The sequence below is a fragment of the Tenrec ecaudatus genome, chromosome 12 (assembly GCF_050624435.1).
Source record: "Tenrec ecaudatus isolate mTenEca1 chromosome 12, mTenEca1.hap1, whole genome shotgun sequence".
Classification (NCBI taxonomy): domain Eukaryota; kingdom Metazoa; phylum Chordata; class Mammalia; order Afrosoricida; family Tenrecidae; genus Tenrec; species Tenrec ecaudatus.
This window is the reverse complement of record NC_134541.1, coordinates 126,456,988-126,476,604: the sequence shown is the minus strand read 5'-3', so window position 1 is coordinate 126,476,604 and position 19,617 is coordinate 126,456,988. Positions and strand designations below refer to the sequence as shown.

The window sequence follows — 19,617 nt, the reverse complement described above, 5'->3', positions numbered from 1 at the left end:
GCCCCAGCACCTCCTCATTCGTTCAGGGGGTTTGCTTCTGGCTGAGAAGTTTTCCTCACTTTGTTCCCACCCCACCCCCGTGCTCTCTGGATCTTCCTGGAGGTGTTTGCAGCCCAGGCAAGCACCCCTCTGCCAGGCCCATTCTAACACTCGGACAAGACTCCAGCCCACAGCTCAGCTCCCACACAGCTGGTCTGGCGGGAGCTGCACGTGCTACCACGCTTGACCCTGCACCCACATGGCAGTGGCAGAAATCAGGTCTCCCGGAGCTTAGCCTCCAACTGAAGAGACCAGGACAGGGAGCAGTGTTGTGGCCCCTGGAGGCCTCCCGCAGGGGAATGGGGTGTCAGAAAGGCTTCAGCTTGAGGCAGAATAATGACCTGTGGCAGCTGGCCAGCCAGCTGGGTCATTGTCATGGCAGCAGCAGGGACTCTTGCCTGGGAAAATGCTCCTACTCCCCCCATTTCTTTGGGGCTGTCAAGTGAGCCCTGGGGTTACTGCAGAGGAGGTTTCTGAGACTGGAACGCTACTGGAGCAGAAGGTCCCACCTTTCCCCTTCGGAGTGACTGGTGGTTTCAAACTCTTAACCTTTGACTTAGCAGCTCAGTACTTTACCACTACGCAACCAGGACTCAGTTAAGACGCTAGGAGACCAGAGAGCAGAGCCCACATGCCCAGCAGAAGAATGTCCCATGCACCCTGTGGACGGAAAAAAGCTGACCAGGCTTGTGTTAGTGGTGCATATTGGTCCCACAGGCAATCCTGAGGAAGTGCCACTCCCACTGGCACCTGGGAGTGCCAGGAGCCCAATGGCTACAAGGCTGCTTGAGCCCATGCCTGCTCCTGTGGGGCCTGGTCTGCTGGTCTCCGGACTGAAGAAAGACAGGATGAGGCCCTCTGTCGACTGAACAAAAGAGCCATGTTCTTCAGGGGTCTCTGGGACCCCCTTAAGCAGACTCTCCAAACATTGGGCTTCTCAACCCTGGCTGGACAACAGAATCATCTTGGGGGGCTTTGAAAACCAGGGTCAACTGCATTAGACTGAGGTGGAGCCCTGTCCTGTGTAGCTTGTGTCCAGGTGATGGTAAAGTGTAGGGAGGGTTGGGAGCCCTGCCATAGGAGCGGCCAAAGCTGCATCCCAGGAGGAATCATAGCCTGACTGGGAAGAGTGCTCCACTTACAGTTCCGAGGGGCTGGCTACCATCAGGGCCTCCCTTACACTAGGGAGCCCTCCCCGCCGTCCCATGACTCAACACCACTGAAAAGCCAAGCGGGAGCCAGCCAGCACCCTGACAGCTGGCTGTCCCACTTTCTTCCTCCTGTCACTCATTGTCCAGCACCTGGAGGCCATCATTCTCAGCTCGTCTCCTCCTTCCCTCATCTTACCATGCCCAACCCTACTGTCCTCTATCACCCAGAGCCGAGGTTTACACACACACACACACACACGCACACACACACCCTACCTCCCACCCCATGTTCTACCCTGGCTCTGCACTTCCAGAACAGACCATTGACATGGTGAGCAGCTCAGGTGCAGGGGCTCCAGCACAGCCCGGTGACCGTGAACGTGAGTGTGCAGTGTGGGAGGGAAGTCAAGCGTTGAAGGCCTTCACAATGGCTTGGGGCTGTTGCAGGGCACCATCAGGTGCCCACCGACGTCCCGGCTCCAGTGGGACAGCTGGAGGACTTGGGGGCTGAACGGAAACCTCCCCAGCAGCCAGAGCATTGTTGGGTTCAAGGTCATGGTGAGATAACTCCAGGCCCATGGTCACTTCTGGGGCCTTTCCTGCAGGGGGGAGGGGGAGGGAGGGAGTGGCCAGAGCAAAGGGCAACCCAGGTCTTCGGCCCTGTGAGCCTGGCTCGCCCCCACCCCCATGGAGACGTCCAAGGGCCAGGAAGCAACAGGCCCAAGAGGCCCCAGAACTGACTGCTCATTTTAGGTACCTGGGCAGCCTGCCACCCTGGGCGGAGGGATGCTGGGCATGGTGCCAATCCTTCCTGTTACCCTTCCTGGGGACATAATGCCCACAGCAGGGAAGAGGGCCCATGGCTGGGAAGCCAGGCCCTATACCCGTCATTTGACCCCCATGGCCTCCCTCTGTCAAGAGTTTTTTTTGGGAAGTGATGGGTGTAGTCAGTCGCCCATCTCCAAGGTGGCTCCGGTGACCTTGACCGCCCCTTGCAGCTCTTCCTTGTCCATTGAGCAGACGGGAGCCTGTGGCAGAGCCTGCTGGAGAGGGTGGCCTGTGAGGCCGGGGTACACACCATCTCGGCTTGTGTTTGGGGTCCTCAAACCTCTTGCCCTGGAGGAAGCGGGCACCATCCTGGGAAGACATCCGAGGGTCCTATGGGGAGACACACCGAGGGAGGAACCGAGGCTTCCCACCAAGAGCCAGCCTCCACCTGTGATCCCCTGGTCTTTGCCAGGACTTCTGGGCACCTCCCACCCTGGGCATCCCCTACCCTGGGCACCCCCTACCCTGACCCAGAATTGTATTGCCGGACTGCTCCTGAATCTTAGATGCAGCACAACCCTGGCACACAAGTCCATCATCATGCCAACCCACTGACAAGCAGCCCCAAAGACAGACCCGCTTCTGGTTCTGGGTGTTGGCTGGGAACGTTGGCTGCTCCGGTGCCTCCCACCTCCCCGGCCCCTGCTGTGGGAAGGGGAGAGGGTCCAGCACAAATCCACACAGCTACCAGCCAGCTTCATTCGTTTCCTTTTTCGTTTTTAATGAATACTTTACAACGTACAAAATATACTGTCTGGGGAACATTCGTTTTCCCCCCTCCTCCTCTCTCCAGCGTACAGTACATGAGTCTTGAGGGCGGGTCTGTGTTTCTTCAACGAGAGTCAGCATGGGGGCCCCCAGGGGCAAGGGTCCCCGGGGCTGGGGCTTAGTGACAGATCGAAAGGGCCTGCCGCTGCTGGGAACACAGCATGTCTACCAGCTGAGGCCCTGCACAGGGCAGGGGCCCCTCTGCGCCTCCTCCCATGTACCCCATTCTCAGGATAACGGAAATGATTTTGGCATTGAGCAAGAAGAGGGTGGGCGGGGAGGGAGGTTTCCTGGTGTGGGCCCCCACTGCATTGGGATGGACCCTGCTCCACATCTCCTGGCCACTTTCTGAACAGGTAAACAGAGGCAGCGGAACGGAAATGGCATTGGGCTTGGTCTTAGTGAGGACCCCCCCCTCCTTGGGTGTCCAGCTCTGCTGGCTGAGCCTGCCTGCTGTAAATACTGTTTCAGGCCTAGGGACTCTGGAAGAGGCAGCCCGGGTTGGGAGGGGCACAGAGCCCCAGTGGGTCCCCTCTTTCCCCCCCCGGGAGTTGTTTTAGGAAGAGGTCTTCCTACCAGGGCACATTCCCAGGACACCCTACTCTCCACCTGCATCAGCCCCTCACCCCTACCGGATCCCCTCTGTACACACAGTGGGGGGAGGGGGACAAGCCTGCCAGGAGGGCTCGGAACAAGGAATGAGACGGGGGTCCGACCTGAGCTCCGCACACGTGTGCATGAGTACCCAAGTCTGTGTACGTTGGTTCTGCTCCCCTCCTCTCAGACCCAAAGAAACAAATCACAAAGCAAAAACACACCCAACTCATGGCCAGCAAGTCCATTCCAACTCACAGCGACCCCATAGGGCAGAGAACCGCCCCTGTGGGCTTCAGGGATGACGACTCCCGGAGCAGAGCCTCCTCTCTGTCCCGAGGAGCTGGTGCAGTTTGAACTGCTGACCCTGCTGTCGGCAGCCCGGCATGGACCGCCACTAGGACCCCTCATTCTAAGAGCGACCAACTCATCACAGCTCCAGGGGCGCGCCTGCCTCAGTCCACCCAGGCTCCCCACAGGCTGTGGGAAGGGGATGGGGGCCCACCACCGAGCCTCCAATCGGAAAAGAGCTGAGGGTGGGCTTCTGGATGTAGGGAGGTAGCTAGCGGGGCCCCTCACCTGGTTCAGCCGTCTCCAGCCTGTCAGCCACCGTGGCTGACTTTTCTCCCTGGAGGGCACGGGCCTATCTGGCCCCGACATGTGAGATCAGGGTAACCCGAAGGGGCCAAAGCTCACACCTTGTGTCGAGAGACCCTCATGCTCCACTCCCCAAGTCCTCCCCATGGCGGGTTGGCAGAGACAGACGGGCAGCTCCCTAGCCCTGGCTCAAAAGGGGCAGGTGTCCCAGAGCCTGGTTTTGCAGCCCCCGGCCCCCACTCAGATGGGCCCCCCCCACAAAAAAACAAAGGCAACAGACTCACTGTCAGGGAGTTGGTAGTGACTCAGTGACCCCGCAGGGCAGGGTAGAATGGCCCCTGGGGGTTTCTGAGACTGTCACTCTTGACGGGATTAGAAAGCTCCAAAGCTCTTTCTCCCATGGAGCTCCTGGTGGTTTTGAACTGCTGACCTTGCGGTGAGTTGCCTAACACGTAACCCATTACACCTCGCAGCCTCCTTAGCAGGGACTCCCCAAGCCTGGCCAAAGAACACAGCAGCTCGTGACCAGCCGCCCTCATCCATCTGTTAAGCTCGTCAGGCAAATCGAACTCATGGCTCCGGCGGGGGCCTGGCCCTGGCCTCCCCGTCTGCCTCTGCCTTGAGTCTTGCTTGCCCACGTCCAGTCTCCTGTCCCCTCAGGAGGGGCAGGTGCCTCAGAGCATCCTTCTGCCAGGGACCCAATGGGCCCAGAGATCAGGTGGCCCGAGGTCATAGTGAGCAGCCTGTTTCCTGGAGCTGAGGGAGAAGGCTGGTGGTCTGTGAGGCTCTTGACCCACCTGATGTTGGTGCTGGGAAGATCCCGGGGGGCCAGCTCTTCACACCCTGTTGGGGGCTTTGAAGAGACCCCTGCAGAGGACGCAGGTGTGGAGCTAAGTCCATGCCTCTGCTGGTCAAAGCTGGGGGGCTGAACCGAAGTGGAAGATGTTTATAAAGGGCAGGTGGCGGTGAGCTTGTCTTTCTCTTAACAACCCCTCCACAGTTCTCCCCCTCCATGAGCGCAGCAGGCTGAAGGTGGGGGCGCTTATACTGCCTGATCCATTCTCAGCACACCGGCCCGGCCCAGGCTGCCTTGTCACCCCTCGGAACAGCATTACCTCCTAGCGCACAAGGCTGGCCCCAGCCTGGCCCGAGTCCCAGCTCGCCCAGGCCCCACTGGGAAGAAGCCCAGGACCACTGCCAGTGGGCTGGGACCACCTTCCGTCCCCTCGGAATTTTCCTCCAGGTGTGGAGCCCGGAGGTGGCTGGGCAGGCTCAGGGTGGACAGCACTGGGGAGTCACACCCCCGTCTCCCCCATTGGCACTGTGGGGCCCAGGCCACCGTCTAAGCGCCTCACAGGCACGCACAGAAAACAAGGGAAAGAAACCAGTTTCTTCACGCAGCCTAAGAGTCCACTGTCCAGCCAAGCTCCGGCATCAGCTTGGGGGTGGGTCCCTGTGCCAACCAACCACCTCCTAACACAAACGTGTGTGTGTCTGGTGGTGTGTGAAGCGCGCCTTTCCTGGTTACGGCCCGAGCTCAGCCTGCAGATCCAAATGCCAGGATGTGCGAGCACACCAGCTGTCTGAGGAGGAGAGGGGGCCTGTCTGGCAGGCGGGAAGTTGGGACACCCCAGTGGGCCTGGATCTTCTGATGTAGAATGTCCCACAAGGTAGGGGTGTGAGCCCAATGCCTCCTCTCCCTGTACCCATTTCTCCCAATAAAACAAGGATGTTTGGGTGGGGGGCCAGGCAGGGTCTAGCTTTCAAGGGTGCCAGGGGGCAGTGGGGCAGGGGCCCAGGAAGGGAAACCACAGCGGAGCCTGGACGCCGGGGTCAGGCTCCTTCGGCTGCTGGTTGTGTGTCCTCAAGAGTGGGGAGCAAGGGGCCGACGGGTTTCTCCAGTCATTGTATTGCCTCTATACTTGAATTAAAAATGTTATGGTGGCTCAGAGCGGGGGTGCCCGGCCAACGCGGGGTGGGCCAAGGCCCCCCAGCCCGCACGCACACAAACAGTATATATTAACATATATATTGCTCAAGGATATATGTTATTTACAGAATATATCTATATCTACATAAAACACAGCTATTTATATGTGTGTACAACAGGGAACAGCCTGGGGACTTGGGAGTGGGGGCTGCCTGGGGACACGAGGGTAGCCCCACACACCTGCCCGAATGGAGGCAAAACAGGAGGGAGAGCCACCACCTGACAAGGCCCCAGGGCCGGGGCCCCCTCTGGCCAGCCGGGTCCCTTTGGGAGCCAGCAAACAGTAGGCAGGTTTGAGTTGTTTTGTGCAAAATGAATTAACTTAAAAAAAGGAGTGGGGAGTGAGGAACTCCTGATCTGTGCTGTGGGCCTCGGCATCGGACAGGCTTCCATGGGAGGGCTTCCAGGGCAGGGAGGGTCAGCGGGCTCGGGAATCGCCCTCCAGGAGCAGCATGACCTGGCTGCCCTGGACCCCCCAGAGCCCTGGCTACGTGGTGGGCTGGGAGGCCTCGTGTGGGCACCACGGGTGTGGTTTCCTCCGGATGCTCACATCCACTTGGGGTGGGGGGCGAGTTCCCCATGGCCGTGCCCACTCTCACACTTGTCCTTGGGGCCACAGGGTTCAGACTGGAGACCCCCCGAGAGAATTCAGACCATTCTCCCTCTTGCACACCCTCAGACGGGCCGCTGCCCACAGCAGCCTGGCACAGGCCCGGCCGTCAGACGCTAAAACCAGGCTGGGGTTCTCCTTAAGGCTCAGCTAACCTGCCTCCCAGGTCAAGTTCCCAGTCCCCAGAGGGCACAGGGTAGGGGTGGGGCAATGGGGTCTTATGCTGGTCTAGTCAACTGGTGGGGGTTGGGGATGACCTAAGAGACCCCAGATCTAGAATGCTGGGGATACCCCATGTGGGGAAACTGAGACTCAGCCTGACCTAAGTGGAGGGGCCCAAGGAGAGCTGAGATGGGAGCCCAGCGGGGAGGTGCTGGGGGCCCCGATCCTGCTGTTGGCCATGCCTTTGATGCCACTTGACCTGAGGGCGGCCCACCCACCTCTACTTGGGAACCGGCCCTGAGCCGATGACCAGAGGCCTGTGTGCTGTGACCAGTCCGAGCACGGGGTGGGGGGTGGGGACCCTCCATGTAACACAGACACACACAGACACAGACACACACACACACACACACACACACACACACACACACACACAGCCCCTGCGCTGGCCCCAGGGCATCTTGGGAAGGACAGAGTCTCACTGGAGGAGGTGGGGCTGACTGAGGGGTGTGCATGAGAGAGGAGAGCAGCTCACAGGCTACCTGGGCCTCAGAGACCCTTCTCAGGGGCGGGTTCAGGAGGCAGGCAGCCACTGGGCAGATCTGGGGGTTCCGGAGAGGCACGGACGGGGAGGAGGCCTTGGCGTGGAAGCTCTCCCAGAAGGCCCTTCTCCAGGGCTGCTGGGGCCCCTTTCCCGTCTGTGGAGAAATACTGCAAGCACAAACGTCAGGGCGGGGGCTGGAGCTGGTGGGGTGGGGGTTGAAGGCAGGGCTCCCCTAATGCTGCTCAGCTTGGCTGACTTTCAGGGCACTGACGACACTATTGATGTTCTCTTCCGGGACCTGCAGGGGCAGGGAGTGGACATTCGTGAGGCCAGGGACCTGACCCCCCGTTCCCCCTCCCCCGCCGGTCCCCAACCCCGCCCCCACCCAGGGCTGGACCCTCACCAGGGCGTGGTCGAACTTGAAGGTGCTGATGTAGTAGGCGGGGATGTCTGCTGCAGCCAGGGGCTCGGAGATCTGGGCCACGATGCCACACTCGTCTGGGGACAGAGGTGGGTGTGGGCTCAGGCCCCACAGGGCCCCGACTCTGAGGCACCCCCTTCCTGCTACAGCCTGCAGCTTCCCAGACTCCCCAGGAAGGCCTCGGCTCAGGGGCCTCCTCCAGTTGCTGGCCCGTCAGTTCTCACAATTGACCAGGGGAGGAATCCCAGCCCAGCAATGCTTCCCTGCGCTGGGCCTGGAGCCACCGGGGTGGCATGCCTCCACGGCCACTCACCCCCCTCCCCTCCCTACCGCCTCTTTGGCTGATGCGCGTTCACCCTGTCCTCAGTTCCCCCACCTGTAGCCACAGGGCAGCTCCCAGGAAGGGGCTACTGCGTGGGGGCCAGTGACCACTGGGGAGGAGGCTCACCGAATCCCAGAGGCTGGCCTCCGATGCGCACCATCTTCCAGAGCTCTCCGGACGCGCTTGTGAACAGCAGGTTACTGGGAAACCTGGGAGGGCGGGCAGAGAAGGCCATCGCTCACTGCTCACACCCCCGACCCCAGGCCAGGGAGCACATGCCCTGCAGAGCGAGCTAGGCCTGGGGTCAAACCCTTGCTTTGCCTCCAGGGGTGAGGGGTGGGGGTGGTGTGTGTGTGCGCGCGCGTGCATGGCGCTCACCTCTGCTGGGTCTGCACGTCCATCACCAGGGAGATGTAGCCTTCGATGAGGGAGAAGGAGAAGAAGCGGATGTGGCCGCCGTCATCACTGGTCGCCAAGGCGTCCTTCACTCTGGGGGCAGAGGACTTGGTCAGGGGAGGGGGGCCGGGCCTGCATGAACCCCCACCCTGACCCAGCCCGGCGGGGTGACCCCAGGAACGCGGGTCTGCCCACATCTCAGGGCATCTGTGTGTGGTCACTGGCGGCACCCTCCCACCTGGCACTGACCTGCCGGAACACAGGGGCCCGAGAAGGGATAGGACCTGCTGTCACCAAAGAGAGCGCCCGAGTCCAGCTCTGAGCTCCGTGCTTGCTCGGGGACGGGAGGCTGTCTGCTGCATCACGTGGTGTCGGGCCCCTGACTTCCATCTGGGGTTCCCAGCGTGGTATCTCCCCTTACAAGCACAAGGATGCCTCCCCGGCCAAACTAGCTCTGGGGGTGGGGCGAGGTCTTCCCCCTGGCACACCCCCGGGGGTGGGGTGGACCTCCCTGTGGCCTACCGTGCGGGCCCAGGCCCCTCCCCGGTGCCTTACCCGCTGGAGTAGAACATGACGTCCATGAGGAGCGTGGCCACAGTGGGCAGCGTGTCGGGGTCCAGGCTGGTGACACAGAACCTGTTGCTGGGGCTGGACAGTGGGTGGATGACCGGTCTCTGGACTGCGGGAGCGCAAGGACAATGGGTGGCTGAGGAGCGGGGTTGGGGTGGTGTGGACCCCAGGAAGGGGGGCTGGCGTGGGCCAGGCGTGGGCCAGGCAGCTGTTCTGGGGAGGCCCACGCCGAGCCACCCTCCTGAATGGCCATTGCCCGCCCCTGGCCCAGGTCCTCACAGGCTCCAGCCCCACAGCCACCTCGTTGTCCCCGGGAAGGCCTTGGTGGGTGGCCCCACACCCCGGGACCGAGGCCAGCCCAGGCACAAACACCCACTCACCCATCTTGGGCTTCACGAAGCCGTTGGTGATGGCCAGGTTGTCAGCTGCCACCGGCTCCCCGTTGACGACTCGCAGGATGGTGAACTCCGATGACAAGGTGTGGGTGACGAAGGGCAGGTCCCGTTCGCGTACCTGGGGCAGGGACATGGAGGACACGAGGGCCCCTGGATGGGTGAGTGGGCCTGAGGGCACCGACCCCTACACTCTGAGATCCTCTCAGAAATGCCTGTTCCCACTGCCCTTGGCTTCCTGGTGGCGGGTGCTGATTGTGAATTGGGGTGGCATGGGCAATGAGGTGGGGAGACATCGTACCAAGGCCGGGAGATGCTGGTGCAGGCACCTCATGTCCAGATCAAGGGCACGCTGCCCTCTGGGCCCACAGGGAAAACTGACCTGTGGCCCAGGTCAACGGGCAGACAGAACCTTGGGAGCCCAGTCTGACCATGCCAACCCGATTGTACTACACTGTATCGCCCTCCAGCTGGCAGAAGGGGCAGTGAGCGGGTCTGCCAGCAGCCAGGAGAAGCTGGGCGAGCAGGTACGTGTGTCAGGAGGCGGGCGAGCCCATGTGTGGGAGGGAGGGGGCACTCAGTGTGGAAGCATCAGTGTGTGAGGGGGATGTGCAGGGGTGTTACACGTATGGTATACATAAGAGTGCGTGTACAAGGGGAGAGTGTGGAAGGTGAGGGCCTGTGCGTGCATGAGTGCACCTGCAGGTGGGTGAGGTGAGAGCACGCGTGTGGGTGCAGGTGAGTGTGTGCAGAAAAGTGTGCAGGAGGGTGTGTGTGTGTGTGAGAACATGCCCAGCCTGTGAGGAAGGGGAGGAGTGTGGGGTATTGGGGAATGTGCACAGGGGTTGTGCGCTGACCAGTAGCAGCAGCAGGAGGACGGGGAGGAAGAGTGTGGGGTTGGGGGGAGGGAATGCGAGCAGGAGCCAGGACAATGCCGGAGGCTGGTCCGTGTGTCCGGAGCTGCAGCTTACCAGGATGAAGTCGGTCTGGTAGGTGGAGAGCATGAACACGGAGATGTTCTGGTCGGCCAGTGGGGCGATGACCGACTTGGCGATCTTGGTCACCCCGATGGGCTGGGAGCTGGAGAAGCTGCCGCCACCAGACACCACATTCAAGGCCAGCCAGGTGGCGTCCGCCACACTCAAGTGCTCCGAGGAGGGCAGCTCTGGGGGGACAGAACATCCATGAGTGTTCGGGCTGGGGCAGGGATGCACCCTGACCGATCCACACCTGCATGGGTCTGCCTGCGTGCTTAATCCTAGGCTGTGCTGCTGTTCAAGGCCAGACCCTCGCAAGCTGGAGTGGTCAGTAAGGGCTTCCCGTGCCCAAATCCGTCATCACAAACCTTGTGTTGACGTCAGGCCCCGTTGCCACAACCATGGTTCCCCGTGGAAGCAGTTTCAGGGCCCTCGGTGGGCAGAGGGGGACAGTGAGGCCTGGCATCCCTCCCAGCTTCCAGCAGACCTACCAGCTCACCCCACTGGGCACGCCCGCAGCTCCAGAGGCTGCCTTGTGATGGGTTCTGACTGTCACCCAGTCCTTCCTGAGGGTCAGGGAGCCTCTGGTTGTTCCAGAGGGACAGGGGCCCCCCACATCTCCTCAGCAGCCTTGTGCGGATGCGGAAGCCCACGCTCAGACTGTGCTCCGGCCCCATCCTGCAGAGGGGCTTCTGGGGGCCCTGCCCCTGGAACATGGGCCCGCACACATGCATGTGTTGCCACCTGGGACTCAGTCATCTACCCATGCCACCCACCTGCACCAGGCCCCGGGGTGGGGGCACAGGGAGGGCTGGCCAGACCCCATCACCCCACAAGGGCCAAGTTGGACAGTTGTTATCCCCACTGTCCACCTGGCAGCCAGAAGTAGCCGACAGTTCAGTCCCCAGTGCCCCGAAGGCTCAGTGCTGAAACAGGGGGGCTCGGAGCAACCTGAGTCCCTGGGTGTCAAAGACGGCTAAGTGTCCGCTGTTACATGAAAAGTCAAGGGTTAAAACCTCCCAGAGGTGCCCCAGAAGAAAGGCCTGGCTACCAACACCGGAAAACCAGCTCCTACCAACCCCACGGAGCACAGCTCTCCTATGACACATGGGGGCTCCCTGGGCCACCGTCAGCTCAACAGTGACCGGTTCCGTTTTGGTGCCTGGTGACAGCGGGGGCTCCAGGAGAGGGACCCAGGGGCCACCATCCCTGTTGGATGGTAAAGGAATGGGGTGGGTAGGGGTGGTAAGGAAGGAGACACCAACACTCCATCAGCTCCAGGCTGACGGCCACCAGGCAGCGGTCAGACATGCCTCCTCCCCCCTCTGTCCTCCGCAGACCCCCGCCATCCCTCACCCAGGGCACTATGCCGCTCTGCTGGGTTTGCCAATCTGCTGCCCTGGCCACACAGAGCTCACAGACGATATCCCCCAGGATGGCGATGAGGAGGGAAGGGGACGGGGTCCAGAATGGGACCTGGGTCCTCGGCCTCTCAGTCACATGGCCCCCTGGTTCCCCCCCACAACCCCCCAAGACACACGTCATGAGACTCCTTTAGCCTTGATAGACGCCCAAGGGCAGCCCTCTCTGCACGCCAGCTCTGCCCGCCTCATGGCCTCTTGACACCCTGTGGGCTTCCTCTGGCCCTGCTTCGGAGATGGGTCACCCGATACCCAGCAGAATGGCGACAGTGACCACCCTCCCCGTAAGTGTTGCACACACCCTGCACGCACAGCAGCACCCGGCAGGGCCCCTCACCACAGGCTCCCGCTCCCCACTCTGATGTGCCCTGCAACCCAGCGGGCAGCGGAAACATGGACAGGTGCCGCTTTGCTGTATGGAGGGATGAAACTGAAGGTGGGCCTTGCCCAAGCAGGAGCCCTCAAGCCTTCTGAGGAAATCCGGGTGGGTTGTGTATGTCACCGTGTGTGAAGAGGCCCGGGCTCGCCTGCCCCTCACTGCTCCCAGTCGTCCTGTGGCCCCCCAGGAAGAGCCACAGCAGAAAGCAGCCCGCCTGAGAGCCCACGGTGACCACAGACGTGTCTCTGCCTGCCCACAGTCGCTGCCTCCACCACGAGGGGCTTCCAGCACTTGGAAGGTGCCCGGTGCAGCTAAAGAGCCAACTGTCAAAATATTCGTCCCACAGTGCCATCTTCTATAGAGTGGTGAGCGTATAATGCCCCCCAACTCGCAGCAGCGCTCACCGCCACCGAGTGGACTCCAACATGGGACCGAGAATGGCTCCGACAGTTTCCTAGAAAATTCTGGAGGGGAGGGGGAGAGCCTCCTCCGTCTCCTGCGGAGCAGCTGGTGGGCTTGAAGCATTGACCTCGTGGTTAGAGCAGCCCAATGCTTTGCCTGCAGTGCCGCCAGGGCCCCTTGAAAACGCGCGAAACAACCCGTTTCAGCCATTTTTACATGGACGACTCAGTGACTTGGAGGACAGCCACCATCCAGTTCCAAGTGTCCAGCCGCTTCGAGGGCTGAGGGGCCTGAGCCGAGCCAGGTCTTTCCCATCTCCTCTGAGGCCCGGAAGGCTGAAGAAGAGCGGATGTGTGGGGACTGCGGTGCTGGCCCAAAATATGGGCAGTACGAGCATGCCCCTCAGAGGCAGGGTTGGCGAGACTGCCTCAGGTGCTGCCAGGAGAGACCTGCACCCGGAGGAGGGCATCATGTGTGGTCAGCAACAGAGGATGGCCCTTGACGAGATGGGCGGGCACTGTGGTTGTACAGGGACTCGGGGTGAGGATGGGGCAGGACCGGCGGAGTGGGCCTTGCCGGCACCTAACAACAAGAGACTGAAACTCAGGAGCCCTGGTGACGGCTAACCACAAGGTTGGCATTTCAAACCCACTAGCTGCTCCAAGGGAACGAGATGAGGCTTCCTGTTCAGGGACCTGATGCAGGGCTCCTTCGAGGTGGGATGGATTCGTTGGTAATGGGTCAACAAAAACTCAGTCCCCGTAAAGAATGACTCCCCATTTCACTCTCCCCACCCCGGGACCCCCATTCCAGGAGCCCCACCCTTAGCAATGGAAACATGCCTCTTATCTAAAGTCCTCAGTGGGGAGGCAGCAAAAATCAGACTTAAGAGCGGCTTTGTGGTTACGGCCTGGCAGTGCAGTGGATTATGCCAAGGTCAGCAGTTCGAAACCCCTAGGTGCTCTGTGGGAGAAAGATGAGGCTTTCTATTCCAGGAACCCACAGGGGGCAATTCTCCCCTGTCCTATAGGGTCACTCTGAGTTGGTATCGACATGAGGGCAGTGAGGTATCCCCCAACACAGGTTGGAATTCTAATCCCAAACCTGTGGAATGCTCCTGAGAAGCGAGGGGGGCCCGACTTTGACTCACACACTCGGGACAGTCCCTGGAGAAGGGCACCATGCCAGCGAACAAGAGGAAGACTCTCTGCGAGACGGACGGATCCGGGGGCTGGACAGTGGGCTCACACGGAAGAACAGCTCTGAGGACGGCCCAGCGCTTCACTGTCGCTGTGAGCCAGAACCTCCCGACCACAGACCTGTGCATGTGACCCTGTCTGGAACTGGGGAGGCTGCCATGATCCCCACACAGTGCCGGCTGCTCTTGGGGTGAGGGGTGTATGCATACCTCCCGGTGCCTGGAGGTGTCACCTTGGAATAAGCCCCTGGGAGCCCAGCCAGGAGGTAGCAAGCCTTCCCTGCCCCAGAGGGACGGCAGCCCCAGGCCAAGGCCGGGGGTGGGATTATATCCGTAATGGCCCAGTGCCCCAGGCCCTAAAAATAGCCTCTCAGAGCTCAGGCCTTTGCCTGGTCGGGGAAGTCACAGGGGCTCGAGGGCTCTGCTGCCCAGCCTGGGTGCTTACCCTCTCCTCGGAGTCCGCGGTGTACCTCCCAAGGAACTTCCCCCCTGGCAGCAGGACCCTGGCCCCTCTGTCACCAGCCACACGGTGCCATATCAGTGCTTCTCAACTTCTCCTGAGTTGTCACCAGGGCAAGCCTGCAGTTGGCGGCCCTGGCTCCCCGCCGGGGGTGTGACCTTGGGCACAGTCTCGGTCCCTCAGCGCCCTAGTTTCTGAACGTCAGAGGCTGCGTTCAGGATCTACAGCAAGTGCTTCCTCTCCTGAGCCTGGTCTTTCTGAGGTTCAGCACCCCCACCCCCAAGTCGATGCTGACTCGCAGCAACTCTATAGGACAGGGTAGAACGGCCCCAGAGGGTTTCCAAGATGGCGACTCTTTATGGGAGTAGAAGCCTCATCTTCTTCCTATGGAGCTGCTGGTGGCTTTGAACTGCTGGCCCTATAGAACACACACCTCCAAAGGGCAATGACAACACCACTAAGGGCAACACCGGAAGAGCTCCTTTCAGATGAAGTACCAAAATACAAAACTCCACTCCAGCTGACGTGGAGCCTGCTCCAGAGTAGAATGGCTTCCACGAGCTTTTCAAGGCTGATGTTTTGCATGCGTAGATTGCCAGGCCTTTCTGATGACGCACCGAGTGGGGCCTGAACCTCCCATCTTGTGGCTAGCAGTCCAGCGCTGGGCCGTGAGCAGCCCCCAGGGCATGCACGGTGCCCCAAGAGCTCTTAAAACGTGCTTTGACTTTGTGGTGTAGAGGCAGTCAGCTGGTTCCCCCACATCTGGGCTCATCCAACATCCCTGCCCTGTGGTCCAAGTCCAGCCTTGGGGGCGGGGGGGGGGGGTCCCCAAGGCTGATGCCACATCTGTTCTGGCCCACCCTCAGGGTTGGCCCTGGGTCTGGCTCCATGTCAACTTGGCCCAGGACTCTCAGTGGTGTGGCATTTCAGACCAGGGGTCTCCATGGTGCAGTCTCTTTGAGGGGGGGACTTGCTTTCCATAGAAGTAGACACTGTGGAGAAACGTGCCGGCTTTGCGCTGGATCTGGAGACGGTTTTCTGGCTAACTGACCTGTTTCTCTGGACTTGAGTCAACAGCTTGCTGTACTGCTGGCCACTCCTGGGAGTCACCAGCAGCTGGTCATCTCAGCTACTGACCTGGGATTCCTTCGCCCCTGCAGCCAGAAGCCTGCCATCTGACCTACTGATCATGGGCAACCACTCCAGTCAGGAGACGCCTCCAGCCCGATACGGATTCACAGCAACGCTGTAGGGCAGGACAGAACTGCTGCTGGGATTCTGAAACTGTCACTCTTTTACGGGAGTAGAAAGCCTTGCCCTTCTCCTGCAGAGCGGTTGGTGGTTTTGAACTGCTGGCCATGAGGTAGGCAGCCCAACGTGTGAGCCACTGCACCACCGGGGCTCCCTGTTAGCACAGGCACACCTTGTGATGAACATAAACGGAGACCCCGGCAGCCCGAGTCTGAGATGACGGCAAAGGGCCCACACCCTCCTGGAAGGACGGTTTGGATCACCCCAGCAGGCACAGCATGGCTAGCTGAGGTTCGTGCTGAGGGCAAAGGGTGGTGGAAGAAAGCAGCTCTAAGTACCATCTGCGGCTCTGTGACCAGCTGTAGACACGAGGCCTGTTCGTGGTTCTCAGTGTTTCTCCCCGGTTCTGCAACACGTGCGTATGTGCATGCGTGTGCACGCACACGCACAGTTCCACTCCAGACCCGAGAGGCGGCAGGCCTCACACCACAGCAAGTCTTTTGTTTCCCAGTACAAACAAAACTCACACTCACACTCCACTGAAGTCTACGCAGTGTGTGGTAAACCCCAAACCCTCCAAACTCACCGTCACTGAGTTACTGAGCGGATCCCGACTCGTCTCCACCCTGTGGGGCAGAGGAGAGCCGCCCCTGGGGGTTTCTGAGACTGTTGCTCTTGATAGAAAGAGAAAGCCTCATCTTTTTCCAGCTGGTGGTTTCTAGCTGCCGGCCTTGTGGTTAGCAGCCCACGATGTCACCCACCTGCCCACCGGAGCTCCCTACGTGGGCGACACAGAAAGCACTGCCCCGTCAACGCTGAAGGAGAGCGGTCCTGAAGGACTAGGGAGAATGTGGCCCCGTGGCTTTCTGACACGAACGCTTAACGGGTGGTCACCCTGTGCATCAGCGCCAGGCCACCAGGTTCCTAAGCGCGAAGAGTTGTGAGAGCGACCAAACACCTATTCAGTCAGCGCATCTCGGCGGGCTTCCCTCGTCCATGGACCCTCGGCTTCACCCTGCATAGTGTCCTTGTCTAGGGTCCAGGCTGTCCTGACGGCGTGTCCAGAGTAAGCAAGCCGGGTTCCTGCTGTCTTTGCTTCTACTGGCCATCCTGACTGGTCTTTTCAGGTGGGTTTGTTTGTTCTTCCGGCCGTCCACCTGCACTTGCGGTTCTCAGGGAACACGGCTGAGTGCATCCGTCCATCCTGTCACCTTCCTCTTCACTGCTCCCGGGCCTGGGGCAGCCAACAGCTCAGGGCTCAGGGCTCCCGGGCCTGGGGAAGCCAACAGCCCAGGGCTCAGGGCTCCCGGGCCTGGGGCAGCCAACAGCTCAGGGCTCAGGGCTCCCGGGCCTGGGGAAGCCAACAGCTCAGGGCTCAGGGCTCAGGGCTCCCGGGCCTGGGGAAGCCAACAGCCCAAAGCTCAGGGCTCAGGACTCCCGGGCCTGGGGAAGCCAACAGCCCAGGGCTCAGGGGTACCTCAGGGGTTGGAACCTGAATGGTCTCTTCCTCAGCAGGCTTTAAAAAAAAATCTTCTCATTGGGAGCTCTTTCAGTTATTATAACAATATTCGATTAGATCAGCGGTTCTCAACCTGTGGGTCACAACCCCTTTTGGGGGTCAAATGACCCTTTCACAGGGTTGCCAGATTCATCACAGTATCAAAATGACTGTGATGAAGTAGCAACAAAAATAACTTTATGGTTGGAGGGTCACCGCAATGTGAGGAACTGTATGAAAGGGTCGTGGCCTGAGGAAGGTTGAGAACCGCTGAATTAGATCAAGCATCATTGCACCGTTGCTGCCCACCATCATTTTCAAAACGTTTTCATTCTTCTTGAACTCTTTGATATCAGCTCCCCTTTATCCCCTCCCTCCCCAACCTCCCCGCCAGGAACCCTATTATCATATATATATATATATATATATATATATATATATATATATATATATATATATATATATATATAGCTGAACCTTAAACCATCCAATGTATCTGTTCACCGACAATTCTGTTATTCGCTCCCCTTGAGTGGGCTTATACAGCCGCCACTGCTTTTGATTCCCTTCCCCCCTTCTCTTCCCGTACCCTCTGGGAATCATTACTCCCATTACTATTTCTGAAGGGTTTCTCTGTCTTGGATTCCCAGACCCTTTGAAGCCTCCATTTCTTCATCTACAAAATGGGTCTTTATATCTGTTTCAGGCCCATGGGATGACAGATGGGAGAGTCTGCGGACAGCTGGCCGGTAGGTGTGGTGCTGCAGCTCGTGCGGAGAGCAGCTGGGAATGACCGTGCACCGTACATCCGCTGCATCAAACACATCTGTCCAAAAAGTGCTACTTTCATTTTCAAAACATTTTCTTGAGCCCTTGGTGTCAGTTTCTCTTTTCCTCTCCCTCCCCCACCACTGTGGTCACTCTTGGTGGCCGTCCCAACAGCTGCAGTGCAGTGACCAGGAAATACAGCCTGCGGAAGGGCAACCTTCGACCGGACAGAAAGGGCAGACACCAGGCCTGTGTGCGGCCTCCTTGAGCCTGCCTCACCCACCCTGCCTTCTCTGGACCGAAGAGGGAGCTATCAGAGTTCCCTCCTCCTGTCGCAGGAGCACCACCGTGGGCGGGCTTAACGAAAAGGAAATTTGCGCTCTCACAATTAGGAGGCTTGAAGCTTCAGCTTAGGGTCCTGGCTCCAGGGGAAGGCTTTGACCCTCCTCCTTCCAGCTTCTGTGGGCCCGGCATGCCTCAGAGGCCATCGTGCCTGGACATCAATTTTCCCGGGGCTAGGAGGTTCCCAGCAGAGGGACTCTGGCTGCAAAGATTGCCCTCTGCTCCCGCTCTTCTGCTTTGGTGGTTGGGGGTCCCCCTCTCTGTGCTCACTCGTTTGATCCCACGGACACCTCAAAAGAGATGGACTCCAGAGGCAATCTGATCTCGTAGGTGCTTCTCCTGCCTCCTTCGCATCATAGAGATGATAGTGACATCATTCACAAACATCGCGTGATACCGGGAATCATGGCCCAGCCATCTCTCTCTCTCTCTCTCTCTCTCTCTCTCTCTCTCTCTCTCTCTCTCTCTCTCTCTCTCTCTCTCTCTCTCACACACACACACATACACACACACACACACACGGAGGGGGGGGGCGGTTTGTTGACGACAGTTTAATCCACGCTAAGAATTGATACCTCTGTCACCAGCCCTGCTCCTGCCGCTGGGAAAAGTTTGGTGAGGGGCCGGTGTGGCAGTGCCAAGAGTCACAAAGTCAGTGTCGTGAACGGCTCGGGGAACCTTTGGGATGAGGGTGTGGGGGTAACTTCGTCCCTGGCCTGGCTGAAAGTCACAGCCTGGACCCAAAGACCGCGGTCCGGACAGAGGGATGGTCCTTGCCCCACGTCATCTGACTCAGCCAGTCCTGCCTGTCTCAGCTCAACAGCCTGCTGGGGCTCCCCAGCACCTAAGGAGGGGGCCCAAACGTGCCCCGCTGCCTTCTGTTTGTGTCTGCGCCTGCCTGTCTCCTTGGCTCCTTTTCAGAGGCTCTCAGGAAACGGGACGAAGCAGAAACGCCCCTGCTCTGGAGTCCCTGTGGGACAGGGTGGAACTGCCCCTGGGGGCTTCTGCGTCTGATACTCTTCACAGGACCTCAAAACAAGCAACCTGCAGAACAGCTGGTGGTTGCGAACCAATGATCTTGCCGTTCTCGAAGCCCGACGTGGGCTCCTTCCGAAGGCTGGACTGGTCAACTAGTCAACCCTGCGCCCTGGTAGGCTCTCTCCTCCCCCAGGTCCCCTCAGCTCTTCAGTCTCACCTCCTCCAGGAAGCCTTCCGTGCCTGCACAAGGATATCAGAAGGACCAAGAGATGGACGGCTCCTCCACGGGACAACACACAGGCGGGGATGTGGGGAGAGCTCCCAGTCAATCCAGATCTGGGATCTAGATTCTCCTCCATCTGACGGCCCCAGCCCCTCCACGGGGCTCCTCCTCGAGGCAGACTCCCCTAAGGTCGGCGTCCACTCTTGCATCTCAGGCTAAAGCCCCAATGTTTGTGCCAGCTCTTTGCAGCCTCCCCACGTCCGTCTTGGCACGAGACGCCCCTGGGTGTGCATCCACCACTCCGCCTGCCAGAGCTGGCGAGAGCCCGGAGTTCAA

At 59.9% G+C, this 19,617-nt stretch overlaps 1 protein-coding gene across 1 annotated transcript in view; it reads right to left on the bottom strand.

The window, feature by feature from the left end:
* Positions 1-2,725: 2,725 nt before the first annotated feature.
* Positions 2,726-19,617, bottom strand: part of CASTOR2 (cytosolic arginine sensor for mTORC1 subunit 2) — a 51,628-nt gene continuing 34,736 nt past the window's right edge. The window contains exons 3-9 of the mRNA XM_075564827.1: positions 10,356-10,549; positions 9,373-9,505; positions 8,978-9,101; positions 8,405-8,515; positions 8,153-8,235; positions 7,687-7,781; positions 2,726-7,581 (exon numbers count right to left, since the gene is read on the bottom strand). Coding sequence (XP_075420942.1) covers positions 7,516-7,581; positions 7,687-7,781; positions 8,153-8,235; positions 8,405-8,515; positions 8,978-9,101; positions 9,373-9,505; positions 10,356-10,549 — 806 coding nt within the window. The 3' untranslated portion in view covers positions 2,726-7,515. The remainder of the gene's footprint in view (positions 7,582-7,686; positions 7,782-8,152; positions 8,236-8,404; positions 8,516-8,977; positions 9,102-9,372; positions 9,506-10,355; positions 10,550-19,617) is intronic.